The 15850-nt window shown below is 43.5% G+C and overlaps 1 protein-coding gene across 5 annotated transcripts in view; it reads right to left on the bottom strand.

Moving 5' to 3' along the window:
• The window catches only part of LOC121271993 (casein kinase I-like), a 212200-nt gene that overhangs the window by 10180 nt on the left and 186170 nt on the right, over positions 1-15850 (bottom strand). For 4 of the 5 annotated variants that reach the window (XM_041178280.1, XM_041178283.1, XM_041178282.1 and 1 more), the window contains one exon: positions 3508-4847. In XM_041178280.1, the coding sequence (XP_041034214.1) occupies positions 4793-4847 (55 nt within the window). In that variant the 3' untranslated portion in view covers positions 3508-4792. Of the gene's footprint in view, positions 1-3507; positions 4848-15850 lie in introns of those variants that run through there. The other variant, XM_041178281.1, reaches the window with a different exon arrangement.

Raw genomic sequence — 15850 nt, 5'->3', positions numbered from 1 at the left:
TATAGTTTACAAAACAAAACTGTGGCCCAACTCCTGATATCTCTTCCCCACGGATACAGAACGAGCAGCACAAAGGGCAACACATTATAAAACAAGAAAACAAAAACAAAAGTAGAGTTATGGTTTTTTTTTGTAATTATTAGTGTCTGGAATTTTGCGAATTTTATTTAGAAACTCGTGCTCAGGAAGCGAACGTGTGCTTATATTTACAAGACCACAGAGTAAAAACACAGCTTTTACTCACACGCTCAAGGACAGAGCAAAAGGAATAAAAGGAAGTCCCACTGATAGTGAAACCTGACCCTCCAAGTCACTTTGATTAAATAAACGCCTTCCCCGTCTAAGCAACCAGGTAATACCCACTGGTTTGGGTTGCTTCCGGATAAGTTAGGACAATACTTAATGGAGCCTGCTCCTGACAAAGCAGCCCACTGAGAGAGAGAGAGAGAGAGACAGACAGACAAACTTGTCATGTTGTCTAATTTAAATATTATTACATCTGAAAGCTGCATTGTAAGGACATTCAGGGCAGGTTTCCTCCTGATGTAACCGGATATTATAGACTTCACTGTATATATAAACGATCATGTTCAAGTATGAGTTCTTACAGCAGCGATCAAAGTTCCAAACAACCAGAGTTTAAGGAATCTATGACCGGTTTTGTACTGCACCAGAAAACAGCTACCTAACCCTCTACTGAAAAAAAAAACAATTTTATACATTACCTCAGGTAGTTCCAAGCCACTCTCAACAGTGCAACTCAGGAACCTTTAACCGAAAAGAAAACACTTAAGATGGAAGGAGCATCTGAGGCAGACACCAAAGAGTCGCCCAGAGTTGAGCTGACCTGCCCCATTAAGGTATAATTGCCAGTGTTGTTTTTGTGTGTGCAGGTTTTCAATTTCATAACATTCTTTGTATGTGACAAAAGTATTTATTTTTTAAAAAAGCAAACACTCGCACTAATCTGTCTTTTTGGAAAGGTAGGTTATGAGTTGACAGGATTTTTTTAAAGCATTATTTACTTTTATCATTTCATCAGGAGACATTACAACTCCCACCCAAGTTTATTTTCTAATTATTGTCGGCGCTTATCTCTCCCTTGTACCTCGGGAGAACACAGAAGCGCCTTAAAGGGACATGCCAAAGTGTTGAGATTTTGGGAAGAAGACAATCATTCTCAACGAAACTTATTTTAAAAGGAAATTTGGAATTGACAAGACTGGAAGGAGTGTTATTAAATAACAAAGGGAAGTGTAAGATTAAGTTGCAGCTAATGTTATGTTATTCTATTCTTCTCGATTCGTGGAGCTGTTTCCCGGAGAGAATTCCCTGTTTGAGTTGGGGAGGGGGGGCGGCGGAGGTGCAAAGGCAGCTCATGTTCTGAATTACCAGCGAGCGGCGTCCCAACACAGTTAACTGCAGCTCATTAAAGATAACAAAGCTCTCCACCAGCCCCGGGGTATCGGGGGGGGGGGGGGGGTCAGAGACACACACGGGACTGTGAACCGTTTCAAAAAGTTCAAGCATTCGGGAGTACCTAATCCCAGAACGCAACCTCTTCCCATCGCGCACAGAAGCCCTGTGAATGCAGTGTGTGTGTTTGCACTTGTACCTGCACAATCCCAGTGCTGTGGGGTTTGTTTTTTGCTGGGTGCTTGGTGGAGTCTTTCTCAGCTCCCCCTCCCCTTACTGTTTCACCAGTTACTTTCACGGAAAACCTCAGGTCCTTTCAAAGTTACAGCCGCGTGGTTAAATGCAGACAGAATCAATACGAGTGTGAGGTGCCAAAGCTCTCAAGTGCACTCAACTCCTGTCAACTCAAGGTGGCATTTTGCTTGCAAAGAAAGTTTCGATTTAGCCGGTGGTTTGAATTAAGCAAGTTTAAATAAACTTTGCACAGCAAGGCAGGCCATTTCATCCCAATACAATCCGGGTTAACATAATTCAAATTCTGCAACTTTAAATCGAGAGTAGGTTGCAGTTTGAGTGAACAGATTCGCTGCAGCTTAACCACACCAACTTAGTTAACCCGCCACAGCAGCAGGGTAACTAGGTAAAAGGGACTGGATAAGTCAGATTGGAACTGGGTGGACCGAGAAAGCTGAGATATGGGGTCTCCACGCTCATTTATACCGGTTTATGTACAGTGCAAACTGCTACCTGCCAACAACTCAACACCTGCTCAGCTCACGGAACCCGCCTTTCTCTCAATGCGTTTGTTACAGACCCGGGAAACTGAGCGTCCCCAGCAACAGTTCAGAAAATTGTGACCCGCGGGCCTTTTTACAAGCTGTTATTTTACGTCCGCAGAAAATTTGTCAATTTAAAATAATCATTTCTTTTTCGACAATCAATTAAAACAGTGTGGCTGCACAATCTGGCAATTTAAAACCAGCATCTTGTTTCAGTGTTAAAAAGAGCAGAATATTGAACAGATAACAGTGTTAACATTTTTTTTGCATGATGAGATCAAAAAAAGGACATTCAGATCAGCTTGCCCGTCTCTTAAAAAAAGGCTGCTGCAGATTGCTTCCACCCAGCCCCCTGAGCTTCCGTGTACCCCATCTAAACTTCGGGACAGATGGAGGGAGTGCGTGTGGTAACTCCAAATGGCCAAAGTCAGTCTTTTTCTTCCTCATGCAGTGGAATGTTTGGCTTCTTGTGTTCTAACAACAGCAGGCTGCTGGTTCCAGTGATCAGCAGTTGGCACCCTGAATCTACTGGGTCAGGAGTGCTCTCTTTGTCACTCCAGTTACTGACTGTTCTCAGTGAAGATTTTCTAGTATCTGGTGCCCAGGTCAACACAGACAATTAGTCTTAATGTGAAATTGTAATAAAGGACTGGGTGGGTGGGGTGCCCTCCCACCTATAGGTCTCTTTAGGATCAGTTCAGGCCTTTCTGCACTCGTTTGAGATTTGTTAAGTCAGCAGGCAAGTTGAAGTCCTTGGATTGGAGTGATGCAGAGGGAGAAACCGAAGTTATAGCCAATGAATCATATAGGACAATCCAAACTCAATGAGATCACTGCACTTTGGAAGTACTTTGGTTGATTTCACATTGCTATGGAAACGTTACTGAGTTGTACTCAGCTTGGGCCACCAGTTGACACAATTAATCATGCCAAGGCCCACTGATGTCACGTCCAGCCATTTGGCTTGAATGTGCTGGTACCATCACAACAGTCAGTTTGCCTCAGCCCAGCTTTCCAACCCTTGTAAAATTAGGAGGCCACTTCTGGCAAAATAGTCCTTTTCCATGAGCTCGCCTTCAGTGTGTACTGCTTGACCAGCCTTCAGAGCACAGTAGCACAAGGATGGTGAGGAGAGCCACAGGCACTTTGCAGCTTCCTGAGGATACAGCTGCCTTAAGCAGGAATCTCCGCAGTCACTGGCCAGCAGGTACGGAGTTGCCTAAGGGTCTAATTTCTGAATACATCACAGAGGATAAATCCTCTGCGCTCCCACCCACCCACCACCCCCCTCCCACCCCCACACACACTTCCTGTCAAAACACTAGAAACATCCCAATGAATTTAATCCTTTCACGTTGGTGCTTGCATGTTCTGAACAGAACACCAATTGTTGGGACCTTAGAAAGATGAACAGTCCTACAGTAACCGCAATGAGGGAGATAGATATAGAAAAGCTTTGAGCGCAGCAGGCCGGAGTCAGAAGAGTGTATCCTTCGGGAAGATACCACCACATGCAGTGTTAATACCTACTTTCTATTGTGTCCAGTGAAACAACCTAAAACGTAAGTAATAAGCTGTCCATTAGTTTTGGCAACCGATTCGCAGTTGTTCTTAAACCAGAAGCTGGTGACATTTGTAGGCACCCGCTTGTCATTAGGAGCAAGGGCAGGAGGGGAGGAATTAATGCTGTTTTCACTTTGTAATGTTTCATCAGAAACAGTGCTCTTTGGATATAACCGTCAAACATCTCAACTAAAAACACATTTAAAAGTGGCAGTACTGGCTTGGAAATGACTAACAGCCAGTGCATGTTCACAATCCACATTGCGTTTGATCGATTCTCAATGTCAGTGACATAAACACACACATACATCCGCCCCAACATTAAGTGCACCTTAAGAAAGCAAAAGAGCCCACTCCTTTTCTTTAAAAAATTGCTTCAGCCGGCATACACACAATACATCTGCCGACACCTGACAATTGCAAACCAGGTCAAGGAGTAACGAGGGGAGGGAGGGGGAGAAAAACAGTAATTGTAAATTTCTCACAGCTTATATGCTACATCACAAAATAGAACAACCACTTTTTTTTTTTGCAACAAATGCACCTGTAATCTGCCCTTGTCAGTTTGGCTGACCCTTCAATCCTCTGGGTGGGCATCTCCACGCTGAGTCTATTTGTGCCCAGAACAAGTCTCTCACCCCACAGTTCATCTCGGTTTGTGGTCTTGGGGTGGGATTGGGGGTTATTCACCCGGGTTCTACCCCCACCCTTCCCCCACCCCCACAACCACCCAACGCCCCCCTCAACCGCAGCCAGGAAAAAGAGAAAAGCCCAGGACTTGTGTCTGCGTCTGTCCGGCCATCTTTCTCGCAGGATGTTGGTTGTCATGTTAAGAAGTGCAATTGAGCCTGAGTGTTTGAAGGGAAAAAAAAAAGAATCCTTTCCCAGCGGAGGACACGCAGGCACAGGCAAAAAAAAAATTATACAAAACAAATATCAAGTCTGAAGCTTCTCAACCAGTCACGTGGCATTTTCATCCAAATTGAAAGGAGTTGAACATGCAAGCAGAACCTCGCAGTCCTTGAGAGCTGCAGTCATTTATGCCTATTTGTATTCTTCTTCCTTTTCCTCTTGAAGAAACAGCAACACCTGGAGATGATGGAAGACAGAAGGAGAAAAAAAAAAGCCATTAACAAAACTCCCAGAAGTTCTGCTCGTGAATGATTCACTGATCAAAGGTCAACGATCATAATCTTTTGAGAGGGGCTCAGGATTTAGACTGGATATTCTCACTTCCTTCAAACTCCTCCAGGATCAAAATATACAAGCTGATCTAGTCATTCATTGAGAAATAACCCTATCTGAACTGTAAATGCCAAATATAAATTTATATTTTATATCTGATACACAAATCAAGAGAAAGCTAGATAACTGCATGAAGGAGAAAGGAGCAGTTTATGCTAATAGGATTTGATAAAATGGGGTGGGAGAAGCAAAAAACACTGGTATTGGTCAGTTTAGCTGAATGGCCTGTTTTTGTGAAGTACATTCTATGTAAAGTTTAAGCTTATATATTAAAAACGGTATACTGTAGTTCCATATGCGAGATAAACATTGATGTACAAATCCACACAAGACCTAATAAGTTCAGGACTGCATGACAGGCCTGGTAAAGAGGATTGGCCATGGACAGAGGTATAATTCACTGACTGCCGTCCTTTCCAGATGTCATCATCAAAATTAATTAACCTCTTGTAAATTTTTGACTGCAATTAACAAACAATTGGTTCCTCAAGAACCTGAGTGGCAAAATATAATGGTTACAGCGGTGTAGTGGCTATGCAACTGGACTGGACAACCAGAAGTCTGAAAATCGAATGAAAAAGATCAAATCCCACCACAGCAGCCTGAGGTTATGAATTAAATTTTAAAAATATAGAAATAAAAAGCTGGTGCCAGTAAAAGTGACCACGAATCTGTTCAGTGGTCTCGGGACACAGAAGTGGTTCACTAATGCCTTCTTTAAAAATTCATTCAGGGGATGTGTTGTTGCTGGCAACAGCAGCATTTATTGCCCATCCCTAATTGCCCTCGAGAGGGTGGTGGTGAGCTGCCTTCTTGAACTGCTGCAGTCCATGTGGTGTAGATGCACCCACAGTGCTGTTAGGGAGGGAGTTCCACTGTTTTGACCCAGCAAGAGAGATGAAATGGCAATATAGTTCCAAGTTAGGATGGTGTGTGGTTTGGAAGGGAACTTGCAGGTGGTGCTCCTGTGTGTCTGCTGCCCTTGTCCTTTTAGGTTGTCATGTGTTTGCAAGGTGCTGTCAAAGGAGCCATGGTGAGTTGCTGCAGTGCATCATAAAGATGGTACACACTTCAGCCACTGTATACCAGTGGCGGTGGGAGTGAATGTTTAAGGTGGTGGATGGGGTGCCAATCAAGTGGGCTGCTTTGTCCTGTATGGTGTCAGTAGAGTTCATTTCACCACACACCTGGCGGTTACTGTTGACTAGAAACTTAACTGGACCAGCCATTTAAACACTGTGGTCATAAGAGCACATTTAGAACCTCATAATTCTGTAGTAACTCACCACTTCACTCCCCAATCCTTGTACACCATCTACAATGCTCAAGTCAGATTGATGGGCAGTAATTGGCTGGATTGGATTCGTCCTACTTGTTTTGGATGGGATATACTTGGGCAATTTTCCACATTGTCATGTAAATGCCAGGATTGTAGCTGTATTGGACCAGCTTGATTAGGGGTGTGGCTAGTTCTGGAGCATGAGTCTTCATAATTACAGCCAGGCTGTTGTCAGGTCCAAAGCCTTTGCTGGATCCAGTCTGTAGAGCCATTTGAGTTCCTGTACAGGGATGTAAAACTGGGACCTGGCCTTCATGCAATTCCAGTCACACAGTGGTTGACTTTCAATAAATGTGAGCCTAGTCAGTGATGCACACGGCCTGAGATGAGTTTTTTTAAAAGGTAGTTGAGGTGATAAGTAACTATTGTGGTCCTGGTGGGTGAAGGAAGGTCAATGAGGCTCTCTGCCCCCGATTGCTGCTCATTGGTTTCTGATGGAAGGTATGCGTATGTATCAGGTGAGGACAGGATTCATCTCGGTTGAACAGTTCATTTATACTTGGGCGAGGTTCCAGAGATTGGTTGGTATTGGTGGAACCAATCTCTGGGACAATCAGGGTCAGAGTTGAAGGATTTGGAAGGGGGCAATAACCAGTCAATGACTTCACTGAAAATTCTCAGAGGCAACAAAAACAGACTAAATAACATGGCATAATTTGCATCAATTCAATGGCCCAAACATGTTCAAAACGTAAATTTTCTGTCAGAGGTGGGCAGTAGGGTAATACTAGTAGCAACATATATAAGGAAGATGAAGCACAGGAGCAGCTGGGTGCGCTTAATAAATGAAACCTCTCTAATGCTGGCATTTGGGGAAAAAGTAGCTCCTGCCAAAAGCTTTGTACTGGCACAAACTGAGCATGAAACATAGGCGCAAACTAAACAGGGATTAAAAAAATATCAACACGCAAAACAGAAAGATTCAAGCTGTAATGTCTAATCAACTAGTTAAGAACTTAGTTGGCCAGCAGATGAAGTTAGTTCTGAAGCATCAGGTTTACTCACAAAGGCCTCTACAAGACCGGGACAGTTGATCAGTTAACCAACTGCCTCCAAGTCATGTGCTTGGGTGGGGGGTAGTCACAAGGATTTGACATTTGGACCACAGATACTTCACTGCGTGAATTAGCTGCATTCTAGAACCAAACGGCTGCCAATCTCAGCTGATTTACACTGGGGCTTATCCCGTATTGACTCAAGCTGTTGGACTCTTCTGACAGACAAGTGCTTTGTCAACAATGAATTGAGCAGGCATGGAGTGTGGCTGGGAGGCGAGGTAATGCTGATATGGTGGGTGGGGGGAGGGTGGAGCAGGATTTCACAACACTCCGCTTCACTGGAAATAGCTTCAACAGGGTGTATGTACCCGAACCCAAGGAGCGCAGCCTAACAGGTAGCTATAAAAAGTGGTTATTACATAGTTAATGTGAGCTCTTCTGCAGGCATATTTCCACTGAGACCCTGAGAACATCATCTATTCATGAATATGGATGGCAGTGTATGTAAACATCTGTCCTTACTTTGTTCTCAGATGTTGATCTGAATACTGGTACATTAACACAAACATCAGACTGCCTTGACTCTATTACTGCTGTAATAGTACACAATACACGGACAATAATTGCTTTCATCTTTGCTTGTCAAGTCATTCAATGTTTGAAGGTAGTTCTCAGTCAGTAAAGCTTCTGATCAAAATCCTGGGCAGTCTTTCTTGGCAAAACAGGTCAACGCAACACGAAAAACACCACCATATATGAGAGGTGTAAGTTTTCCCTTCTGTCTGCATTTGTTGCAATGATGATTCATTACCACTGATCCTCCCCATCATTCTCTTGTACACTGTCTAAACAGAGCAGGGTAGTTGCTGCCTTTTCAGTAGTTGTAAAGTTGTAACATCCAAGGGCACATTTCTGTCTTTGGCCTAATCTACCACACACGCAGGTCCTCCAGCACCTAGACACATTGAACATGACACAGAGCAACTTCTCTGAGGCACTGAAATCAAACAGCAGCACCATTTACACTGCATGTAACTAAATATTCTTGAATACAATTAGGACTTCTGAGGGTTTGTGCCACAATGCGATGGCTAAAATGAGCCATTTACAAATGCATGCTGCTCAAAAGGCTTTTTAAATATATTATTGATTTTAAATCTCTTTGCATTATAGGCTGTTGGTCTACTGATGCAGCTGTCCTAGTTTCCTACTCTGGTGTAAAATGCCACACAGGATGTTGTCATTATTGCTGTTTCTGAATTGTAGGCATTGTCATTTTCACTTCTGTGCGTAACACCACGCAAGACAGTTCATTTCCTCTACTGCTTTACCCCAAGCAGGTTCTGCTCTGGGCTTCCAAAAAGTCTCCACTTAGGTCAGCCTGCCTCACACCAGGAGAACTGACTATGTTTAAATGGGTGAGGGGGTGGAAATCGCCACACCACTTCCACTGGACTTGGGTGCTCGCGATAGATATCAACCCCCGTACACATTACTGAACCTGTAAAAAAAAAAAATTAGAGTAAACAAAAAAATATTTATATCAAGTTTGAAATAAAAAGTGAAATAATGCGGCTGCTGTAAATCTGAAACAAGAAACAGAAAATGCTGGAAACACTCAGCAGATCGGACAGCATTTGTGGAGAGAATAACTGTTGAGGATTTTGGTTATAAATCCTGTCTTTGAACTGGGAAAGGGTTTATACCAGGAAAAGGTTTTTGCACTCTCTGTCTACAGATGCTAGCTGGCCTGCCGAGTGCCTTCAGCCTTTTCTGTTCTGGGTCCTGAGTGAAACTCAAATACTTGGAGAAGTTGCAGCGGGCAAGTCGCAGGGCATGTTATAGACAATGTACTTCCAGTAACCCTGGCCTGTAAGTGACAGTTAATGACAATCTTGAATTTACTAATTTTTAACACTGGTGCTCAATGCGGGCTTCAAGCATTTGATGAATGTTCAAGTACTGAATGTCTGCAGCAGTTTCTCGATTTCCTGCTTCAACAATTTGAAGGGTGGCAATTTTTGTGGTGCAGAGGGTGGACAATACAGTCTCATCTCTCCAGCTCTGCAGAAGAATGATGTCGCAGGCAGCAGTGTCATTTCCAGGCAATATGCCACAGGGTAGAGTCCAGAGATTGCTGTGGACCTGGTAAACAGGGTGACAATGCTTCAAGCTGCTTGCCATTTGGGATTGCACCCTTGCTCAGAAAACCAGACTGGGAGAAAGGCTGTGCCCTTTTGTGGGCCTGATCTTGCTTATCTTCAGCTTTTAGACCCCATCTTGTTTTATTTCTTCCTGTTTCGGTTTCAGATCCAAATACTTGCCACAGCCTCAGCTATTCAGGTCCTTTGTTTCTTTTTTCTCTCAATCATCTTCACTTATTCTTTGAAGCAGATTACACACACAGCTCCACTGATGATGTTTTTCTCCTTACTACTTTGTTCCTATCGTTTGGATGCTTTGCATTTTTACGGTTCTGAATGAAGTGTTACACCTGAAATACTCATGCATTTCTTTGTTTCCCAGAATCCAAGTACATTTCTCTAGCATTTTCTGGTTCGGTTTCGGATTATCAGCATGTGTTTCTTTCTACAATATTCTGATACGCATTCCGAGATAGCGGCTGTGTAGAGAGCTAGTGCCTGGCAAAAGAAACCAAGTGCGGCTGCACAAGCACTACAAAGGTATGCTTAAGGGAAATATGAAGTGGCGCAGCATCAAGCCTAATGAGCTGGAAGAATCAGCTTGAGAAGGAAATTGCTAGGGAGCCTTGACCCATAGAGCTTCTGTCACTTTTGAAAAGGATCAACGTCTTATTGCTGCCCATAAGCAACATCATATAGCAGCATCTGTCCATGTCACAACATAGTAGTTCCAATGCCCCAACTCTGTGCGTCCAGACTGGGACTGCAAAACCATCTCCTTGTTCATCACTGATGAGTCTTCACATCCACTGTCGTCTTCAAACTCGAAGGACAACCCTCATTATCATCATCATCTATGTTCCCTCCAGCATAGATTAGATGTGATTACCAAGTCTGAACTGAGTTCATAGATGATATAGTGGGAGCAGAGTGTGTCAAGGCCAGAGTATGATGAGATACAAGTACTAACTTGGCAATCTGGTGCAGGCAGGGATCACTCTGCTAAGTTTTTTTCAAGCTATAACTTGGATTAGTGGTCAGACTCTGACTTAGAACTTTAAATCTACAAGCTAGTTAAGCAGTCTAGTTAACAGGAAATTGCCTGGCAGTTGCTGTTCATTACCTGTCAATCAACTGAAGGTGATTGGTGTTATCACTGTAGTCGGAAGCTGACTTAGCAAGTGCAACTTTTGTGCGAGTCATCAGCCCTCGATAAAAGTGGACGGGTTTTGCTATTGTACAGAGTGCGACGAGGTATGAGTGCTAACTTAGGAATTTGGTGCAGGAGTCCATTCAGCCCATTGAGTCTGCAATGGCTCTCTGAAAGAGCATTCCACCTAGTCCCACTCCCCTGCCTTATCCCTGTAACCTTGTATATTATTTCTTTTCAGGTAGCAATCCAATTCCTTTTGACTGAATACCTCAATCGAACCTGCCTCCACACCCTTTCATGAAGTTTGTTCCAGACTCCAACCACCCTCTGGATGAAAACATTTTTCCTCACATCATATTTACTCAGTTTTGCCAATTATTTTGAGTCTGTGCCCTCTAGTTCTTGATGCTCTCTTGAGTGGGAACAGTTTCTCACTATTTACTCTGTCCATACCCCCTCAAGATCTTGAATACCTCTATCAAGTCTCCTCTCAGCCTTATTTTCTCCAAGGAAAAGAGTCCCAACCTCTCCAATCTTTCCTCTTAAGATACAGTTCTTTATCTCTGGAATCATTCTTGTGAATCTCCTCTGTAACTTCTCCAATGCCTTCACATTCTTCCTCAAGTATGATGCCCAGAACTGGACGCGGTATGCCAGATGAGGCCTAATTAGTGTCATATACAAGTTCAACATGATCTCCTTACTCTTGTACACTCAGTGTCCCTATTAATAAAGCCTATGAAACTATATGCTTTATTAGCTGCTCTCTCAACAGGCCTTGCCATCTTTAATGACCTATATACATATACACCGAGGTCTGTTCCTTTGTTTATCCTTATACCCTTTCTTCCTGCACCTCCTTCAGAGTCTCTCCTTTTGTTTTATACTGTCTCACAATATTCTTCCTGCCAAAATAGGTCACTTCACACTTCTCTGCATTGAATTTCATCTGCCACTTGTCTGCCCAATCCACCAACATGTCTATGTCCTTTTGAAGTTCAAGACTATCCCCATCACAAGTTGACAACGTTTCCAATCTTCATATCATCTGCAAATTTTGAAATCATGCCCTGCATACCACAGTCTAGGTCATTAATATATATCAGGAAGAGCAAGGGTCTCAACACTGACTGCTCCCTGGGCAACTCCACTACAAACCTTCCTCCAATCTGAATAACAACCATTTATTACTACTGTTTCCTTTCACAGTCAACTTCTTATCCTAGTGCCTACTTTCCCTTTTATTCCATGACCTAGAATTTTGCTCAAGCCTATTGTGTGACACCATATCAAATACCTTTTGAACATCCATATACACATCAACAGCATTTTCCTTATCAACCTTCTGTTAGCTCCTCAAAAAACTCCAGCAATTTAGTTAAACATGATTTTCCCTCAATGAATCCATTCTGGCTTTCCTTAATTATCTTGCACTTGTCTAAGTGATTATTGATTTTATCCCATACTATGGTTTCCAGAAGTTTCCCTCCTACTGAGGTCTAACTGACTGGTCTGTAGTTGCCAGCTTTATCCTGGTTCAAAAAGGGGCACAAGGGTGTAACATTCACAGTTCTCCAGCCCTCAGGGCACCTCCCCTGTGTCTAAAGAAGACTGGAAGATTATCACTAGAGCCTCCGCCACTCACTTCTCTCAGTACCCTTGGATGCATCTCATCCAGTACTGGTACCCTATCTATTATAAGTAAAGATAGCCTTTCTAACACCTCCTCCTTCTCAATTGTAAATTCCTTGAGTGTACCAGTTACCTCTGCTCTCACCTCAGCCTGGGTAGCATCTTCTTCCTTTGTAAAGGCAGATACAATGTACTCATTCAATACCTCCACTATTTCCCCATCCTCTTCATGCAAATCCCCTAATTGGCCCTAATCTTTCCTTTACCACCCTATTATTTACATGCTTATAGAAGACTTGGGATTCCCTTTCATGTTAGCTGCCAGCCTCTTTTCATGCTCTCTCCCTGCTTTTATTAGTTTCTTCACATCCCCTCTGGTCCTCCTTTATTCAGCCTGATTCTCCAGTGTATTTTCTATTTGACATCTGTTGTACGTGCACTTCTTTCTTTTCATCTTCACCTCTATCTCTTTCGTCATCCAGGGCGCTCTGGATTTATTTGTCCTACCTTTCCCCTTCAAGGGAATATACGTTGTCATTTCCTGCAATACCTTTGCTTTGAAAGTGGCCCATTGTTCAGCCACCGTCCAACATTTGAGTCCAACTCACTTGACTCAGATGCATTCTCATCCCATCAAAGTTGGCTTTCCCCCAATTAATTATCTCTGCTCTGGATTGTGCCCTGTCCTTTTCCATAGCCAACCTAAACCTTATGATACAATGAACACTGTCCCCTAGAGGCTCTCCCACTGATATTTGATTCAATTGGGCCAACTTGTTCCCCAGAATCAGGTCCAAAAGTGCATGTCCTCTCGTTGTACCAGAAATATACTGCTGCATGAAATTATCTTGAATACATTCCAGGAAGTCTCGCCCCTCCTGTCCCTTTGTATAAGTTCTATCCCAGTCTATATTTGGATAATTGAAGGCCCCATTATGATTACTCTATAATTCTTGCACCATTCTGTAAATTCTTTGCAAACCTTCCACTAGTTGGTGGTCTATATACTACACCAATCAATTTTATTGCACCTTTTTCATTCCTGACCTCTAGGTAAACAAATTCTGTCCTTGAACCCTCTGGAACATCCTCTCTTTCCAGTACTGTAATGCAATCTTTAATCAATATTGCCACCACCTCCCCCTACCCCACTTTTCTTCCCTTCCTGTCTCTCCTAACCATCTTGTATCCAGGAATATTTAACGCCCAGTCCTGCCTTTCTTTGAGCCAGGTCTCCATTATAGCAATATCATCATAATTCCATTTGTCAACCTGTGACTGCAGTTCAGCAATATTATTAACCACACTCCTTGCATTCACATACATGCACATTAAACCCAATTTAGCATTTTTTCCTTTCCCCTTATTCTGACAAACACTCCAAGCATTCTATCTACCTTGATACTACTCTCTGATATATCCTTGCTATCAGTTGATACTTCTCTACTTCCCACTGCCAGGTTTTCTCCTATGCACTCTGAATATCCTCTCAGGTTCCCATTCCCCTGCCAATCTAGTTTAAACCCTCCCCAACAGCACTAGCAAGCCTTCCCATGAGGACATTAGTTCTATTCCGGTTAAGATGTAACCCGTTCCTCTTGTACAGCTCCCACCTGCCCCAGAACCAGTCCCAATGCCTCAGAAATATAAAGCCCTCTGTCCCACCCACTCCATCTCTCCAGCCACGTATTGAACTGTTCAATCTTCCTATTCTTATGTTCACTAGCACATGACACTGGGAGTAATCCTGAGATGACTGCTCTTGAGGTCCTGCTTTTTAATTCCCTTCCTAACTCCCTAAAATCTGCTTTCAGCACCTTATCCCTTTTCCTACCTATGTCATTGGTCCCAGTGTGGACCATGACCTCTGGCTGTTCACCCTCCCCCAAAAGAAGGTCCTGCAGCCGCTCTGTGACCTCCTTGACCCTGGCACCAGGGAGGCAAAATACCATCCTGGAGTCATGTCTATGACCACAGAAAAGCTTGTCAGCTCCCCTAATTATGGAATCCCCTACTATAGCTACTATCCCCGACTTCTAGGCTTTAATTAAGTGAGCAGGTATGTCATTGTTTGGTGAGTTTTTAACATTTTTTCCCTTTAAAATGTGAACAGTGGTTCAAACCAGTACTGGGGAGATATAACCCATTGCATTAAATTTATAGCTTAACTAGTTCAACTATTTGGTATAACTACAGACAGTAGTTGAGTGATATTTCTAAACTTGAAACTTAATTAGTTAATTTGAACACAAGATAGATGGCATGGCAGGTGATGATATGTTGCAGTTGTACCATGTGGAAGCTGGTGGACACCAGCGTGATTCACGGCAACTACATCTACGTCTATGGCTCTGGCTCCAGGAACTTCGTCTCAGAGTTGGTGAGTTGGAGTCTGAGCTTCGGACACTGTGATACATCATTTAGTTCCAGGAGGCAGTTGTACCCCTTAGGCTAGGTATCTCAGATTTGGTCCATGGTTAGGGACAGGAAGGTGTTTTTTATATTATTCATTCATGGGATGTGGGTTTCGCTGATTGGGTCAGCATTTTATTGCCCTTGAGAAGGTAGTGGTGAGCTGCCTTCTTGAACCGCTACAGTCCATGTGGTGTAACTACACCCACAGTGCAGTTAGGGAGGGATTTCCAGGATTTTGACCCAGCGACAGTGAAGGAACGGTGACATATTTTCAAGTCAGGATGGTGAGTGGCATGGAGGGGAACTTCCAGGTGGTGGTGTTCCCATCTATCTGCTGCCCTTGTCCTTCCAAATAGTAGTGGTCATGGGTTTGGAAGCTGTTGTCGAAGGAGCCTTGGTGAATTCCTGCAGTGCATCTTGTAGAGAGTACATACTGCTGCTACTGTGCATCGGAAATGGAGAGAGTGAATGTTTGTGGATGTGGTGTCAATCAAGTGGGTTGCTTTGTCCTGGATGGTGTCAAGCTTCTTCAGTGTTGTGGGAGCTGCACTCATCCAGGGAAGTGGGGAGTTCTCCATCACAGTACTGACTTGTGCCTTGTAGATGGTGGACAATTTTTGGGGAGTGAAGAGGCAAGTTATTCGTTGCACGGTTCCTAGCCTCTGACCTGTTCTTGTAGCCACAGTATTTATGTGGCTAGTCCAGTTCAGTTTCTGGTCAATAGTAGCCCCCAGGATGTTGATAGTGGGGGATTCAGTGATGGTAATGCCATTGAATGTCAAGGGGCGATGGTTAGATACTCTCTTGTTGGAGATGGTCATTGCCTGACACTAGTGTGGTGCGAATGTTACTTGCCACTTGTCAGCCCAAGTCTGGATATTGTCCAGGTCTTGCTGCAATTGGATATGGACTGCTTCAGTATCTGAGGAGTTGCGAATGGTGAACATTGTGCAATTAGTGAACATCCCCACTTCTGACCTTGTAATGGAAGGAAGGTCATTGATGAAGCGTCTGAAGATGGTTGGGCCTAGGAAACCACCCTGAGGAACTCCTGTATTGATGTCCTGGAGCTGAGATGACTGACCTCCAACAATCACAACCATCTTCCTTTGTGCTAGGTATGACTCCAACTAGCAGAGAGTTTTCCCCCTGATTCCCATTGACTG

The sequence above is a fragment of the Carcharodon carcharias genome, chromosome 32, assembly GCF_017639515.1.
Source record: "Carcharodon carcharias isolate sCarCar2 chromosome 32, sCarCar2.pri, whole genome shotgun sequence".
NCBI classification, from domain to species: domain Eukaryota; kingdom Metazoa; phylum Chordata; class Chondrichthyes; order Lamniformes; family Lamnidae; genus Carcharodon; species Carcharodon carcharias.
Note: the sequence above shows the minus strand (reverse complement) of the source record. Positions and strands in the feature narration are given on the sequence as shown.